We start from the raw sequence: 16,598 nt of genomic DNA on the forward strand, positions 1-16,598 counted from the left end.
TAGTTGCATATTTATTAAACCACAGATATGAAAACATGGATATTGATAAGATATTGTTAGTATGGCTGTATAATAAATATTTTGTAAATTAATTGGCACTGCCAATTTCAGTCCATAATGAGATTTACTTACTGCAGAAACAATGAGCTCTTCACTCAGATTCTGGATTTCAGCTTTGACTTTGCTGCAGATCTTGAGCTGGTGAGAATAGAGCTTGATTTTCTCCAGGTAGGCTAACAAGTCTTGTTTACAAGACAGATCTTGGCACTGAAAAAGCAAGAACATTTAGGACTGTCATTACTTCAGTGAAACAAACATAATACACTTTCAAGAGCAAAATGGAGGTTATTTCGATACCCCTGGAAAAAACCCCAATTGATGCTATTTGATATTGTAAAACTGCAAGGTATTTCACAGTATTAATTCAAGCTCTCAGAGGTCGCTCTGAATGGTGCAGTGTCAACACTTATTTTCCACTTCACAAAGTTTTGCTGCACCTGTGTCAAAGACAGCTATAAACAAATGCCAATTGCTCGGCAGCAATACCTTAATTAAGTGAATGATTGAGCACATTACTTTAATGGGGGGAACGCGCGACATGCCCAGAAACCTGACAAAGAATCTGAAATTGAAGCAGGCTAATTATCTGTTGACAAAAACACAAAGCGATGTAAACACTCAGCAGCATCTGTGAAACGAGAAACAGGTCAAGGTCCCTCCCTGTATTTTCTGTTTCTGCTTTAACTCCCAGCATCTACAGGTTTTTTTTTGTAATGATCTGTTGAGGTGCTGGTGGAGTACGGAAAGGAATTGGGGAAGTGAGAGAAAAAGAGAAATATCGTATGAGCAAGACAGAAAGAGGAATAAGTGGGACGGAGAGAGATGGTGTAAATTGTCACCTACTGATGTTTTGAAGGAAAGGTAGGAGAGGTTAGTGGCCGCGCAGCGGTAGTGTTGTTGCCTTACAGTGCCAGAGACCCGGGCGCCATCCTGGCTGTGGCTTGTCTGTACGTTCTCCCCAAGTGCATTAGGCAACCTATGTTTGCAGCCAGACACTACAGGCTGCATCTTGGGGAGAGGAGGGAGGGAGGAAGGTTCTAATCCAGGATCCCCCAAACACGAGGAAAGATCTTTTTCCAATCCTCTGTAAAGTTTGCACAAAGGTGCAAACTGGATACTGAAAGATATTCCTTTGAAATGATCGTTGTTAAACAGTAATTCAGTGACACTGATGATTTAATTTTGACGCACTGCTATGAATCTATGGTAAGTGTATTCTCGAAGGCAACAAAAAAAACCATCTGCCACTTCGGTCCATAAAGACTACAGAGAAACTCCAAACGCGATCCACAGAGTCTGAGTCCTTTTGGCGACTGAATTATCCCAAAGGCACCATGTCCGTTTACGAGGTGATTAGAGTCAGCCAGAGCAAATTGGATTTATTCTAAATTTAGTCCCCCAAAATCCAGCATTTCTTTCTGTTGGGACATGATTTGTTTTCCCCGGAATCCACAAGACATCAGAAAAACAAAAGGGAATTGATGAGTTCCAGAAGACAAAACACTACATATCAAAACAGCTCAAATAAACTTGTGTTTGCGATCTAATTCAAATATTACTTAAGTTTGAAACCACATGGAACTAATCAGTGTCACCCATTGATCTTATAAATAGTAATAAACTGCATTGGGGACAAGTATTGCTAATAGATTCTGGATGAATATCGCTAGATCATTGCTGTCAGGATTCCAAGTGAGAGAGCACTAGAATGGATCTAATGAAATGCCTCCTTCAAAAATTTGGCATCAGTACAAAGGACTATTATGGCATTGGCACTACAGTGGCACAATGTTAGATAATTCTTGAAGTTTACAAGAATGATTCCAGGAATGAGTGGGTTAGCATATGATGAGCGCTTGACAGCATTGGGCCTGTACTCGCTGGTGTTTAGAAGGTTGAGGTTCATTGAAACTTACAGAATTATGAAAGTCTCATAGAGAGAGTGGATGTGGAAAGGATGTTTCCACTGGTGGGAGAGTCCAGGACCAGAGGTCACAGCCTCAGAATTAAAAGGTGCTCTTTTAGAAAGGAGATGAGGAGGAACTTCTTTAGTCAGAGGGTAGTTAATTTGTGGAACTCATTGCCACAAGAGGGCTGTGGAGGCAAAGTCAGTGGATATTGTTAAGGCAGAGATAGACAAGTTCTTGATTAGAACGGGTGTCAATGGTGATGGGGAGAAGGCAGGAAAATGGGATTAGATGGCAGAGATCAGCCATGAATCAATGACTTGATGGGCCGAATGGCCTAATTCTACTCCACTAACTTGTGAACTTGTGAAATGTATTAAAAACGCTTTTTTTTACTGCACACATTCATTTTTCTTTGTGTTGAATACATTTCTGCTGATGCAATTGGACAATTTAGAAATTGAAACATTTAGTTTATAATCTCTGATGAAATGCATATGCTACTGAACACTGTTCAACGTTCTCACTTCGGATGGATTGCAGCACCTGCAGATTTCCGGGTCTTAGACTTCCCTGAGGAACTCTTGTAACTGAAGTGATCGGCTCTCGTTTAGCATAACCAACTTCCTTTCATATCATCATATCATCATATACATACAGCCGGAAACAGGCCTTTTCGGCCCTCCAAGTCCGTGCCGCCCAGTAATCCCCGTACATTAACACTATCCTACACCCACTAGGGACAATTTTTTAAATTTTTTATATTTTACCCAGCCAATTAACCTACATACCTGTACGTCTTTGGAGTGTGGGAGGAAACCGAAGATCTCGGAGTAAACCCACGCAGGTCATGGGGAGAACGTACAAACTCCTTACAGTGCAGCACCCGTAGTCAGGATCGAACCTGCGTCTCCGGCGCTGCATTCGCTGTAAAGCAGCAACTCTACCGCTGCGCTACCGTGCCGCCCGCAATGTATAAATTTGTGCAATGTATAAATTTAATAGGAGTTGGTTTGCCATCCTGATCTCCACGGTCTATAATTTTTACTCCAATTTCTTAGCGTTAAGTTCAGTCATATGCTATCACCTGGATTTTTGAAATTCAAATATTTTGTCAATGTTTAAATCTGCTGGAGTCATAGAGAGATACAGCACAGAAACAAGTCCTTTGGCCCACCAAATCCATGCCAACAATCAACCGCCCATTTACACTAATCTACTTTAACCTCATTTCCCTCCCCCCCCTCCCACATTCTCATCAATTCCTCGCAAATTCTACCAATCACCTATATGCTAGAGGCAATTTACAATGGTCAATTAACCGACCAACCTGCCCGTCTTTGGGATATGGGAGGAAACACAAGCACTTGAAGGAAACCCACGTGGTCACGGGGAAAACGTGCAAATTCCGCGCAGATTGAACCTGAAGTCAGGATTTAATCAAGTTCTCTGCTGCTGCAAGGCAGGTGATATTTGGATTGGAGGAATCCTAAATGAATTATTGATAAAGGAAGCTAATTATTGGCGATTGTTGCTCAATAGCATTGTTGACATTAATTTCCTTCACTTTGCAGATTGAGAGAAGGCTAAAGGGGGGTAATAAGTGAATTAGATTTTTTTCCCATTTTGGGCAAAGCGAATCCCAACATAATTTTCCTGCTTCTCTTAATTACTGTCAAACACCCTCTCTGGCACTGAAAACTAAAAAGTGAATTTTAATTATGTTTGGAGATGCCTAGAAATAATTCATTAAAGTAGGTTTTTTAGTCTTTAATCTTTTGCATTCATCCAGTTTTAATATTCCTGTCTTCGTTTCATTTTCTGTGTCTCATTTGACATTGAATTAATTATTCTTGCTGTCTTCCTGATTCAGACTCTGCGCTGCTCATTAATAATTCTTTAATCTAATTGTTTAAAGTGGCAAATCATTGCTTTCCCTTAATCCCCCGCAATGGGTAATGAGCTGAAATGGTTTTCCAAGTACAGCAAAAAATCCCAATGATAGTATTGGGTATAGAGTCTGCAATAAACCACCAGCACTGATCACAGATATTTGGCTGCTGACTGCAAGTTTAACATTATTGGGGCTTTTACTTCTGGGAGGATAATGTTGCATATTTTATTCTATGTTTTATAGAAGGATTACTCACACAGAGTGTTAGGGAGAAGCTCAATAAGCCAACTTGGTTGCAAGGACAAGATGGGCCGAAAGGCTTTTTTCCATACCTTGATTCCTTGACTCTAGCTTAGCTTAGTTTAGATATACAGTGGGGAAACAGGCCCTTCGGCCCACCGAGTCCGCACCGCCCAGCGATCCCCGCACTCTTAAAGCTACCCTACACACACTAGGAGCAATTTACACATACACCAAGCCAATTAACCTAAAAACCTGTACGTCTTTAGAGTGTGGAAGGAAACCGAAGATCTTGGAGAAAACCCACGTAGGTCACGGGGAGAACGTACAAGCTCCATACAGACAAGCACCCGAAATCAGGATCGAACCCGGGTCTCTGGAGCTGTACGGCAGTAACTCTACCGCTGCGCCACTGTGACGTCCACTTCTACCTGTGCTCAAACAATAGGTAAACAAACACATGCAACCGCCAGAAACAGTGGAAAAAAGGAAGCACAAAATACAAACGTGATGAATAATTTATCATTTTGGAAATGGCGCTCACAAAAATAAATTTGCTCACCGGAAGATGGAGAATGCACCTAATACACTTTAGGAGGGGTGTATATGTAGTACCATCTGTGTGAGAAACTAATGCATGTCTTCATCTCCCAGCTGAATAGGTCCAAAACTAATCTCTTTTTTTTTTTTTTTTTTGCACAGCAATTTAGTTCATAAACTCAGCAGTATCTGCTTCTATTTATTATTCCAACATTGAGTAGTGGATGTATGCAGGGGCAGTTATCCAAATTTCATAGCTCTGCAGCACAAGACCTAAAGTGACAGCTGTTCCTCCCTCTCAGCAGATGTACGAAGCAGGATGAAGCACAATTTATTACAAACTCTTCTTAAACAAATAGAGGGTTAGATGCACTCATTTTCTCCCTGTTTCAATTTTATCTGCTGCTAATGACAGAAACATTTGCAAGCTTGCATTTTAAAAGACATTTAGTTTTACATAAACTGAGAATCACAGATTGAGCGGCCAGAAAGAAGCCACACAACACATCACACTGCCATCTAATTAGCCCTCAAGTCATTTTTCCGCAGCCTTACAATATTTCCCCCGTTGCATTTACATCCATTCGTTTTGACAAATACTATTAAGCCCGACTTCCTCACATTCCCAAGCAAATGGCATTTCAGACAACTTTTGTCTTGTTTTCTTTCATGGACTATCTTTGATTGCACTTAGGAATTTGCTTTTGTTTTGCACTGGTATTGCGGTCATTACATTTTTATTGATTACATTTTACTTATGTATATTGCGTTTACAACAGCGTTGTGTTAATGCTGTTACAAATAAGAATGTCATTGTCCTGTTGTCAGTACATATGAAATGACATTCTCTTGACTTGCCAATCGATAAGCGTAACAATGCACAATATTTATCTGCCCAACACTGGCTTCTCTGATTCGTACTGACCGATTTCGAGACCTGTGTTCCTTGTTGCACGTTTCAGGACTGGGTCTACGATATCCTTAGCAACTTGTCCAGCAATCTGCGATTTGCACATTACAGAAGATTACAGCTATCCCCAGTTATCACTGGATTGAAATGGTGACGGTAGCAATATAAGCTGAACCAGTTCTTTCAAGTGTGGAATTGCCGCGGGCTATATGTTTCCACTTTTGGGACATCAGCTTCAGTGTTAAGGTCAGTATTTACTGCCTATTCATAATTTCCCTTGAAAAAATAGTGGTGAGCCGAATTCATAAACTGCTGCGTTTGCCTGGTGACAGTATTCCCACACTGCTGTTTTGTATAGGGAGCTCCACGATTCAGACCATAAACAATGAAAGAACTGCAATATATTCCTAATTCAGAACAGTATGTGACATGAAGGGAACCCACAGGTTGGTGGTGTTCCCATGTGTCTACTGCACTCTTTCTTCCTGTTGATGGAGATAGCGAGCTGGAGAGATGTTGTGAGAGGATGCTGGGCAATTGTGCATTTTGTAGATGGTACACCCTGCAGCCACTGTGCATTGTGGTGGAAGCAATGTTTAGGGTGGTGGATGGGGTGCTCAGGTATATGGACCAGAAAGATTTAGAGGGATATGGGTCAAATGTGGACAAATAGGACTAGCTTCAATGGGCACTTGGTCAGCATGGACAAGTTGAGCGTAAAAGCCTGTTTGGGTGCTGCACAGCTCTATGTCTCTATGACAGGTGTGGTTTAGAAGACAGCTTTAAAAAGGAAATTATGAGGAATAAATGCTCACCTCCCTGACAACACATGCGTACGATCATATTCTGTTTTTTATCTGCGTTTTGCATCAAAACTATTAAGATAGTTTCCAACATGATGCCACATTTACCATATTCTTATCTATCTATCCACTGAGCCTGCAAAATCCATTTGCAGATGCTTTGTATCTCCGTCACCTTCACTTTCTCACCTGGCTTTGCTTCATAAGCAAACTTGAATATGCTGCCCTCTGTCCTTTCACTTCTGTCATTAATATGGATTGTAAACAGTTGAGGCCCCAGCACTGATCCTTGCAACATCCCACTTGCAAGCACCTGCCAACCTTAAAATGAGGCGTTTATTTCTTCCCTCTGTCTTTCGTCCTGTAGCCGGCCCTCTCCTTTGTTGTTCGGCCAGAATATGTTAGAAAAAACTCAGGTTATAGAATATAGAATTGTAGAGCACATGAACAGGCCCTTCGGCCCACAGTATTTGTGCCTGCACATAATGCTGACCATCTCTTATCTGCCTGCACATAATCCATATCCCTCCATTCCCTGCATATCTATGTGCCTATCCAAAAGTTTCTTAAATGCCTGCGATCGTATCTGCCTCAACCACCAGGTTCCAGGCACTCACCAACCTCTGTGTAAACATACTTGCACTGCACGTCTCCTTTAAACCTTGCCCTTCTCGCCTTAAACCTGTGCCCTCTAATATTTGTGTTTTTTTTACCTCCTGGGAAAAAGGTTCTGACTATCTATCTATGCTTCTGACAACGTTGTATACTTCCATCAGGTCTCCCTGCAACCTCTGGCATTCCAGAGAAAACCCATCCGAATCTATCCATATCACCTCCTCCAGGCATCACCTGGTAAACATCTGGTTTGGATGGGAAGGGTTAAGTGAACCAAGGCGTTGCAGAGGGAGCGGTCCCTGAGGAAGGCGGAAAGGGGTGGGGATGGGAAGATGTGATGGGATCACATTGAATCACATTCCATTTAAACGTTAACCTCGATTAACAGAGACATGGATTCGTGGATAGGACAGGTTTGGAGGGATATGGGCCAAACGCTGACAGGTGGGACTCGTGTAGCTGGGAGACGTTGGCCGGTGTGGGCAAGTTGGGCAGGAGGGCCTGTTTCTTCGCTGTCTCACTCTATCACTCTATGACTACATGAGACTGAAAATGTTAATTCTATTTAAAATGAAAATGTTAACGCTGTGAATTCTACCTGATTTGCTGAGAATATCTAACATTTCAAATTTCCAGCATCTGCAGTTTTTTGTTTCTCTCTGTTAATCTATTACTCCTAATCCTTATTTTATGTTAATGTTCGAATAGAACAATCAATATCACTGCACTTGCTGAAATGCATTTAAAATTTTTAATATATCACATCCCGCTGGTTTCAATTTATCTTCCTTGGTAGTGGCATCAGCAAAAAGCTAAATTATATTTGTCAAAAATGATTTCCACTTCATTCAACTATTCCATTATGATTTTCTGTGCCCTGCCTATCCGCCCGTAATAAGAGATTACAGTATTTAATGACAACTGTGACCAAGCTAACTAGTCAATACACGACCTCCATGTTGCAGATGTTTACATAATGGATATTCGCCTTTGCAGAACTCACAAATCTCCAGCCGCAAATTGAGATATAGGCTACAGTTTGCTCTTCTGGAATTTGTGTGAAAAGAAGTAAATAAATCAACACAAAATGTACTTTTTTTTCAACACGTGTTTTTTAACACATGGGGAGATGATGTGACTTTGCGTGATGGCAAATCGTGATACGGCCCAATTTCCAGCAATGTAACCAGACACCCCCCTCCCCCTGAGGCAGGGGTTGCCCATAGTTGGATATTCCAGAAACTGTTTCAGAAGATTACCATTAATGTACCCATGACCTCTTCAGTGGGATATATTAGATCCTGGGAATGCACCTGTGGGATCCATTGCAGTTGCTAGTCTTTAGTCTACCAATTTGTTTGGCATATTTTTTTAAACTATTTACAACTATTCTGTTCCCCATTGTCATCAAACCCTTACATTTATTGTGCCTTCCACTGTGAAGGGAAAAACTAAATATTTGTTTAATGCCTCAAATTCTTTCTTTATTCTCCAGTATATTTTTCTAACCTTAGCTTCTTAATGGACCTACATGTATTTTTCACCATCTTTCCTTTTTACATAAATGTAGGAACTCTTACAAATCTTGCTGTATATTGTCATGTTTTATCTTGAGCTTCTATCAATTTTTACCCATCTTTTCTCTGGCATCTAAAGTCACTGGACATTTTTTCTAAAATCCATGGTCATTTTTATCTTCCTGAGCCATGAATAGCCACGTCCGCTGGGGAGATTTACTACACTTTGGGATGGTTATTTGTGGAGAATTATGTGATTTTAAAAAATAATAATTTGTCATTGTTTATCTGCTGGCAATTATAATTTCACACTGCAACTTAACCAAATGGCCTCTCAAATCCTAATTAATTGCATTAATGAAAAACTGGTTTCAAACTCTAACACTATGTAACGGAGGTTATATAGAGGAAAAACTTGGCTTGGCGGCACAACGGTAGAGTTGCTGCCTTACAGCGTTTGCAGCGCCGGAGATCCGGGCTCGATCCCGACAAAGGGTGCTGTCTGTACGGAGTTTGTACGTTCTCCCCGTGACCTGCGTGGGTTTTCTCCAAGATCTTCAGTTTCCTCCCACACTCCAATGACGTATAGGTATGTAGGTTAATTGGCTTGGTGTATCTGTAAAACTGTCCCTCGTGTGTGTAGGATAGTGTTAATGTGCGGGGATCACTGGTCGGCGCGGACTCGGTGGGCTGAAGGGCCTGATTCCGCACTGTATCTCTAAAAACTAAAACTAAAACAGAAAGTACAGGAGCAGCTGAGGCTATCGAGTCATCGAGTCATAATACGGAAACGAACCTTTAGGCCCATCTTGTCCATGTAACCAAGGTGGCTTATTGAGCTTCCCCCCTTTGTTTGTATTTAGCTCTTATCTATCCAAACCCTTCCCATCCCTATATCTGTCCAAATGTTCCATGGTTTGGGAACAGCTCCATCCAAGACCGCTAGAAATTGCAGAGAATTGTAGAGGTAGCCCAGACCATGACGCAAACCAACCTCCTTTCCATTGAATCCATCTACACTTAACGCTGCTTCGGCAAGGACACTTGCATAATCAAGGACCAGTCTCACCCTGGTCACTCCCTTTTCTCCCCTCTCCCATTAGACCAGAGATACATAAGTTTGAAAACGCATATTTTAAAAAACTATTTACAACTATTCTGTTCCCCATTGTCATCAAACCCTTACATTTATTGTGCCTTCCACTGTGAAGGGAAAAACTAAATATTTGTTTAATGCCTCGAATTCTGTCTTTATTCTCTAGTATATTTTTCTAACCTTAGCTTCTTAATGGGCCTACATGTATTTTTCACCATCTTTCCTTTTTACATAAATGTAGGAACTCTTACAAATCTTGCTGTTTATTGTCATGTTTTATCTTGAGCTTCTATCAATTTTTACCCATCTTTTCTCTGGCATCTAAAGTCACTGGACATTTTTTCTAAAATCCATGGTCATTTTTATCTTCCTGAGCCATGAATAGCCACGTCCGCTGGGGAGATTTACTACACTTTGGGATGGTTATTTGTGGAGAATTATGTGATTTTAAAAAATAATAATTTGTCATTGTTTATCTGCTGGCAATTATAATTTCACACTGCAACTTAACCAAATGGACTCTCAAATCCTAATTAATTGCATTAATGAAAAACTGGTTTCAAACTCTAACACTATGTAACGGAGGTTATATAGAGGAAAAACGTGGCATGGCGGCACAGCAGTAGAGTTGCTGCCTTACAGCATTTGCAGCGCCGGAGATCCGGGCTCGATCCCGACAAAGGGTGCTGTCTGTACGGAGTTTGTACGTTCTCCCCGTGACCTGCGTGGGTTTTTTTCCCAGATCTTCAGTTTCCTCCCACACTCCAATGACGTATAGGTATGTAGGTTAATTGGCTTGGTGTATCTGTAAAATTGTCCTTCGCGTGTGTAGGATAGTGTTAATGTGCGGGGATCACAGGTCGGCGCGGACTCGGTGGGCTGAAGGGCCTGATTCCACACTGTATCTCTAAAAACTAAAACTAAAACAGAAAGTACTGGAGCAGCTGAGGCTATCGAGTCATCGAGTCATCATACGGAAACGAACCTTTAGGCCCATCTTGTCCATGTAACCAAGGAGGTTTATTGAGCTTCCCCCCTTTGTTTGTATTTAGCTCATATCTATCCAAACCCTTCCCATCCCTATATCTGTCCAAATGTTGCATGGTTTGGGAACAGCTCCATCCAAGACCGCTAGAAATTGCAGAGAATTGTGGAGGTAGCCCAGACCATGACGCAAACCAACCTCCTTTCCATTGAATCCATCTACACTTAACGCTGCTTCGGCAAGAACACTTGCATAATCAAGGACCAGTCTCACCCTCGTCACTCCCTTTTCTCCCCTCTCCCATTAGACCAGAGATACATAAGTTTGAAAACACATATCTCCAGATTCAGGAACAGTTTCTTCCCAGGTGTTATCAGGTAACTGAACAGTTCTCTCACCAGCTAGAGAGTGGCTTTGACCTCCCATCTACCTCATTGGAGACCAATGAACTATCTTTGTGTCGGGAAAATAACTGCAGATGCTGGTACAAATTGAAGGTATCACAAAATGCTGGAGTAACTCAGCGGGTCAGGCAGCATCTCAGGAGAGAGTGAATGGGTGATTTTTCAGGTCGAGACCCTTCTTCAGACTGATGTCAGGGGAGGGGGCGGGACAAAGAAAGGATGTAGTTGGAGACAGGAAGACAGTGGGAGAACTGGGAAGGGGGAGGGGAAAGAGAGGGACAGAGGAGCTATCTGAAGTTAGAGAAATCAATGTTCATACCGCTGGGGTGTAAGCTGGCCAAGCGAAATATGAGGTGCTGTTTCTCCAATTTGCGGTGGGCCTCACTATGACACTGGAGGAGGCCCATGACAGAAAGGTCAGACTGGGAGTGGGAGGGGGAGTTGAAGTGCTGAGCCACCGGGAAATCAGGTTGGTTAAGGCGGACTGAGCAAAGGTGTTGAGCGAAACGATCGCCGAGCCTGCATTTGGTCTCACCGATGTAGAGAAGTTGACATCTGGAACAGCGGATACAATAGATGAGGTTGGAGGAGGTGCAGGTGAACCTCTGCCTCACCTGGAAAGACTATTTGGGTCCTTGGATGGAGTCGAGAGGGGAGGGGGGAGGGGGGCGGGGAGGAAAAGGGGCAGGCCAGATTTTATAGGACTTCATCTTACACTAAATCTTACACTTACTACTACAGTAGTAGACTGAGGAAGGCTTGATTATAATCATGTATAGTCTTTTCTTTGGATAGCAAGCAACAGGTGACAATAATAAGCTAAACTAAACTAAACTAAACTAAACAAAGTGTCTTTTAAAAGTCGAAATTATATCCGTTTCTATAGTTTCTTCTGGCAGCTCATTCCAGATATGGACTACCCTCTGATTGAAAAGTGACAGTGAAAAATAATAGGGTTAATGTAGAGGGACAAAAGAGTAGAATTGGAGTAGCTGAGTATATTTGGAAGGAATAGAGTGAATATTGAGACAGTGTTGGATGATGAAATCAAACACAACCAGATCAATAGTCCACAGTACTTCAAGAACTGAATTGACAGACAAAAGTCCTTTACTTCAGAGGTAAATGAATCCCTGGTGCAAATAGGAAAATTACAGCAGGGATAAGAAGGTTTAGAGATAAAATTAACTCTGCATTTATTCAAATGAACTATTTGAGGAAGTAACTGATTTTGAAGGCAGTATCTACTAATCAAGTTCAAAGGGATGAATTTGTACAGAAAATAATTCTATAATAAATGTTACAATTCAATCGGTTTAATTTGGCCCATCGAGTCCACACCGACCAACAAACACCTTGTACATTAACACAAGGGACACACCTTGTACATTACGCACAACTAGGGACAAGTTACAATTTTATCACGCCAATTAGCCTACAAACCCCCACATCGAATGACTTTGCGAGGAAACCGGAGCGCCCGGAGAAAACCCATGCAGGTCGCGGGCAGAACATACTCTGTACAGGCAGCACCTTTAGTTGGGATGGAACCCGGATCTCTGTTGCTCCGAGGCAGCAACTCTACCGCTGCGCCACTGTGCCGCCGATTAGAATTGGGAGATGATATGATTTGGTGTAAGTTGTGAAGATTTAGACACGGGCATTTCTGAATGAATGGATGTTTAATTTACAGATTTTTTGCTGCACAGGTCACGAACGCCCGACTTATGGACCACTTGTACATACGATCAAACTTCTGGGATGTATGGGGATGGATTTGACTAATGTCATGGGGTTGCTGGCATCTTCTGGTGGCTGGGAACGGGGCATTTCTTCGTGCCTTCTCCCCACCAAACTCAACCACCCCTTTCCCCTCGACTCGTAATATTGAGGGATGGGTCGAGCTAACTAACTCACTCACTGAGGCAGATGGCAGCTGGCGGCTGCTCTTCCCGCTACTGCTCGCTATCCCAACATAGCTGTTTCTGGCCACTTCTAACTAACGGACCGTCCTGTTTACAACAGTCCTCATTATTGGAGACTTGTCATAAACTTGCCACCGACTCTTACTTTAGTTTAGTTTGGAGATACAGCGCGGAAACAGACCCTTCGGCCCTCCGAGACCGCATCAACCAGCGATCCCCCGCACATTAACACTATCCTACGCACATTTGGGACAATTTACACTTATACCAAGCCAATTTACATACACACCTGTACGTCTTTGGAGTGTGGGAGGAAACCAAAGATCTCGGAGAAAACCCACGCAGTCATGGGGAGAACGTACAAACTCCATACAGACGGCGCCCGTAGTTGGGATCGATCCCGGGTCTCCGGTGCTGCAAGTGCTGTAAGGCAGCAACTCTACCGCTGCGCCACTGTGCCGCATGCAGCCTCCTGATTCTTTGCAGCAGCTGTCTTTAATTACAAAGCTATTGTTTGCTATACCGACTAGCTCATTATTTATTCTCAACACTACTGGATTCTCTCCAAGAAATGTGACATTATTTTGGGATTGATCATCTTTTTCTTAATAATCTCTCCAGTGAACCACGTTAGGATGTTTCATTAAGCAAACGCAAGTTGTTTTCTTACTGTCAACATCGTTGTAAGCATCTGGATAGACCAGCATTATTCATTGCGATTTCAAAACCACGGGATGACTGAGCATCAGAAAGGAGAATTGATTTGGAGCAGGAGGTCATCAGGAACGGAGGTCACACGCGGGGTCGCATGTATTCACGAGAGCAGTCGACTGCGGGCATTGTCCGACCCTGTCAGGGAGGGCTGCAGTCACTCAGGATAAAGTTGCAGCATGTTGTGGCTACTCAGGGTGAGGCCACAAGAGGCTGCAACATTCAGGCTGAGGTGACAGGGTGCTGGGCTCAAGATAGGGTCAGCTTGCAGGATCACGGAAAGGTTGCAGCACCTCACCAAGTGTGCGTCAGCCCAAATGCACCTCAGCGAGTCCCACCCCCTTTCCCCGTCACCATAGCCCTGAATATCTTTTTCCTAGAAGATATCCCATCTCCTTTTTAAACACCTTGATAGATTTTATCCCCTGCCAGGCCATTTCCAGATTCTAAATGACTGCGTCAAAAAAAAGGGTTTTTCCTTACATTACATCAATTTCATTCTATAATCCCTAGTTCTCTATTAACTGCTAAATGGAACTGTTTCTCCTTTTATATTAAATCCCAACAGTTGGGGGCTAGGGAATGAACAGTTGGGGGCTAGAGTTAGGAGAATGGCTGGAAATGTGTAGAACTCTAGTTGGAGGACATAGACACGAGAAGCTGGAGTAGTAACACAGCGGGTCAGACAACATTTCTGGTGAAAAGGAATAGGCGACATTGTGGGTCGTCTCTCCTTGTTCAGACTCCAGAGATGCTGCCTGACCCGCTGAGTCACTCCAGCCTTTTTGTGTCAATCTTTGGTTTGAACTAGCATCTGCAATCCACTTCCTGCACATCGAGTTGGAGGTGTATCTTCACGTCAGAAGGATCATGGAGGAATGTGAATAGGTGGATCATGGTGAGGCAATGGTTCCTTAAGAAGGATGGACAAAGATGACTGTTGGATTTTTGTGCTGGAGACACAGAATGTGCTTTTCTACAAAGTTGTGGTGTTTGGAGAAGGGCAATGAGTACTGCAGAACTCAAATTCCGGGATACCACTAATATGGATCAGCCATCAGCTAAATCTAGCCTGGAGGGTACAGTGCTGAATAATCAAAAAGTAAAAAAAAACACAACAGATGCTGGAAAGGAAGGGGAGAAACAACCAATATTGGAAGAATACTCAGCAGGTTGGACGGAATCAGTAGAGGGTGAAATAGAGTCACCATTTCAGGACAATGAAACGTTAAGTCTGCTTCTCCATCCACAGATACTGCTTGACCTGCTGAGTATTTCCAACATTTTTGCAATCAGTGTTACAATTCTTGGCCAAAACCTTTTTGCCTTAATGAAATTGTCATCTCTTCAAACTTTATTTCCATGTGAATTGCCATTATGGCTAACAGACTGTGATCATGGGTCAAAATCCAGGAACTAAATCAGAACGGGTATTACAGTGGTATCTCTGTGAAATGAGTGAAATAGTGTAGTTTAGTTTAATTTAGAGATACAGCGCGGAAACAGGCCCTTCGGCCCACCTAGCCCCCACCGACCAGCGATCTCCGCACACTAACACTATCCTCGTACAGACATTAGTGACACTTTACACTTATACCAAGCCAATTAACCTGCAAACCTGTGCATCTTTGGAGTGTGGGAGGAAACCGAAGATCTCGGAGAAAACCCACGCGGTCATAGGGAGAACATACAAATGCCATACAAACAGCATCCGTAATGGGGATTGAACCCGGGACTCTGCCTCTGCAAGCACTGTAAGGCAGCAACTTTACCGCTGCGCCACCGTACAAAATCATGAGAGGAATAGATCGAGCAGACGCACAGAGTCTCTGCCCAGAGTAGGGGAATCGAGAAACAGAGAACATAGATTTAAGGTGAGGGGGGAAAGATTTAACAGGAACCTGAGGGGTAACTTTTTTATGCAACAGGTGGTAGGTGTATGGAACGAGCTGCCGGAGGAGGTAGTTGAGGCAGGTACTATCGCAATGTTTAAGAAACATTTACATAGGTAAATGGATAGGACAGGTTTAGAGGGTTCTGGGCCAAATGCAGGCAGGTGGGACTAGTGTAGATTGGACATGTTGGCCGATGCGGGCAAGTTGGGCCGAAGGGCCTGTTTCCACACTGTAAGACGCTATGACTAATTGTAGCAGTTCAAGTAGAAGTCCTTTTACCTTCTCACTGGGTACTAGAGATGGGTAAATAATGCTTTGTCTTAATGTCTATACCCACAAAGTGAATGATAAAAAGAGTAGAATGCAACTGCGGGTCATCAGTTGAGAATCTGCAGCAGTGCAATGACTATGCTCAAGAGAGTGTGGGGATCATCTGGAAGTGACCAAGAATGCCTACCTGGTTTGCGATCTGGCGCACCAATGCATCCATCCTGTTGCCAGAATCGGAAATTGTTTTGGCCGCATTGATGACGTCGGATGTATGTTTCAGGGGGCCTCTTCCTCTGTGAGTGGAAAGAAAAGCAATAATCTCTGAACACCTGAAGCATTTACTAAGAGTCCAAACGAAGAGTGCTGACCTCAGGACATCAACTCTCTCATTTCCCTCTGCACTCTTCTCCACCCTCTGAGTTCTTCCAGCAATTTTGCTTTATGCTCAAGATTCCAGCAGCTACACTCTCTCGTGTCACACAATTAAATAGTCGTTTGCTTAATGGTGCAAAGGTCCAGGGGTCTGGGGTCCCTGTTCTGGAACCTGCAGGAATGCACTTGGAAAACGTCCCAAACCTTCAGAATAACCCTGAGGGGAGACCATAATAATAGAGCTCATCTTTCCAACACTCTTCGGCTTTCCAACACTCCACGTCGGCTCCTCGTTGGCATTAAGGCACAATATTTCTCACAGAAAAAAAGAGAGGCTAGAAAATTACCAGTATGAATCATTCCCGCTCCTTTTTACACCACTGTTAAGCTGGCGGCCCTTCGAGACTTTCAGGTGGACAATGTCACTCTTCAAAGAGATGGAGTGCAGTTTACC

The 16,598-nt window shown here is 42.9% G+C and overlaps 1 protein-coding gene across 3 annotated transcripts in view; it reads right to left on the bottom strand.

Annotated features, from left to right (window-relative positions):
* Positions 1 to 16,598, bottom strand: part of LOC144601244 (catenin alpha-3-like) — a 928,496-nt gene that overhangs the window by 11,852 nt on the left and 900,046 nt on the right. For 2 of the 3 annotated variants that reach the window (XM_078413251.1, XM_078413252.1), the window contains 2 exons: positions 15,960 to 16,065; positions 133 to 267 (listed from right to left, as the gene is read on the bottom strand). In XM_078413251.1, coding sequence (XP_078269377.1) covers positions 133 to 267; positions 15,960 to 16,065 — 241 coding nt within the window. The remainder of the gene's footprint in view (positions 1 to 132; positions 268 to 15,959; positions 16,066 to 16,598) is intronic. The other variant, XM_078413253.1, reaches the window with a different exon arrangement.

Source organism: Rhinoraja longicauda, chromosome 16, assembly GCF_053455715.1.
Source record: "Rhinoraja longicauda isolate Sanriku21f chromosome 16, sRhiLon1.1, whole genome shotgun sequence".
Classification (NCBI taxonomy): Eukaryota; Metazoa; Chordata; class Chondrichthyes; order Rajiformes; family Arhynchobatidae; genus Rhinoraja; species Rhinoraja longicauda.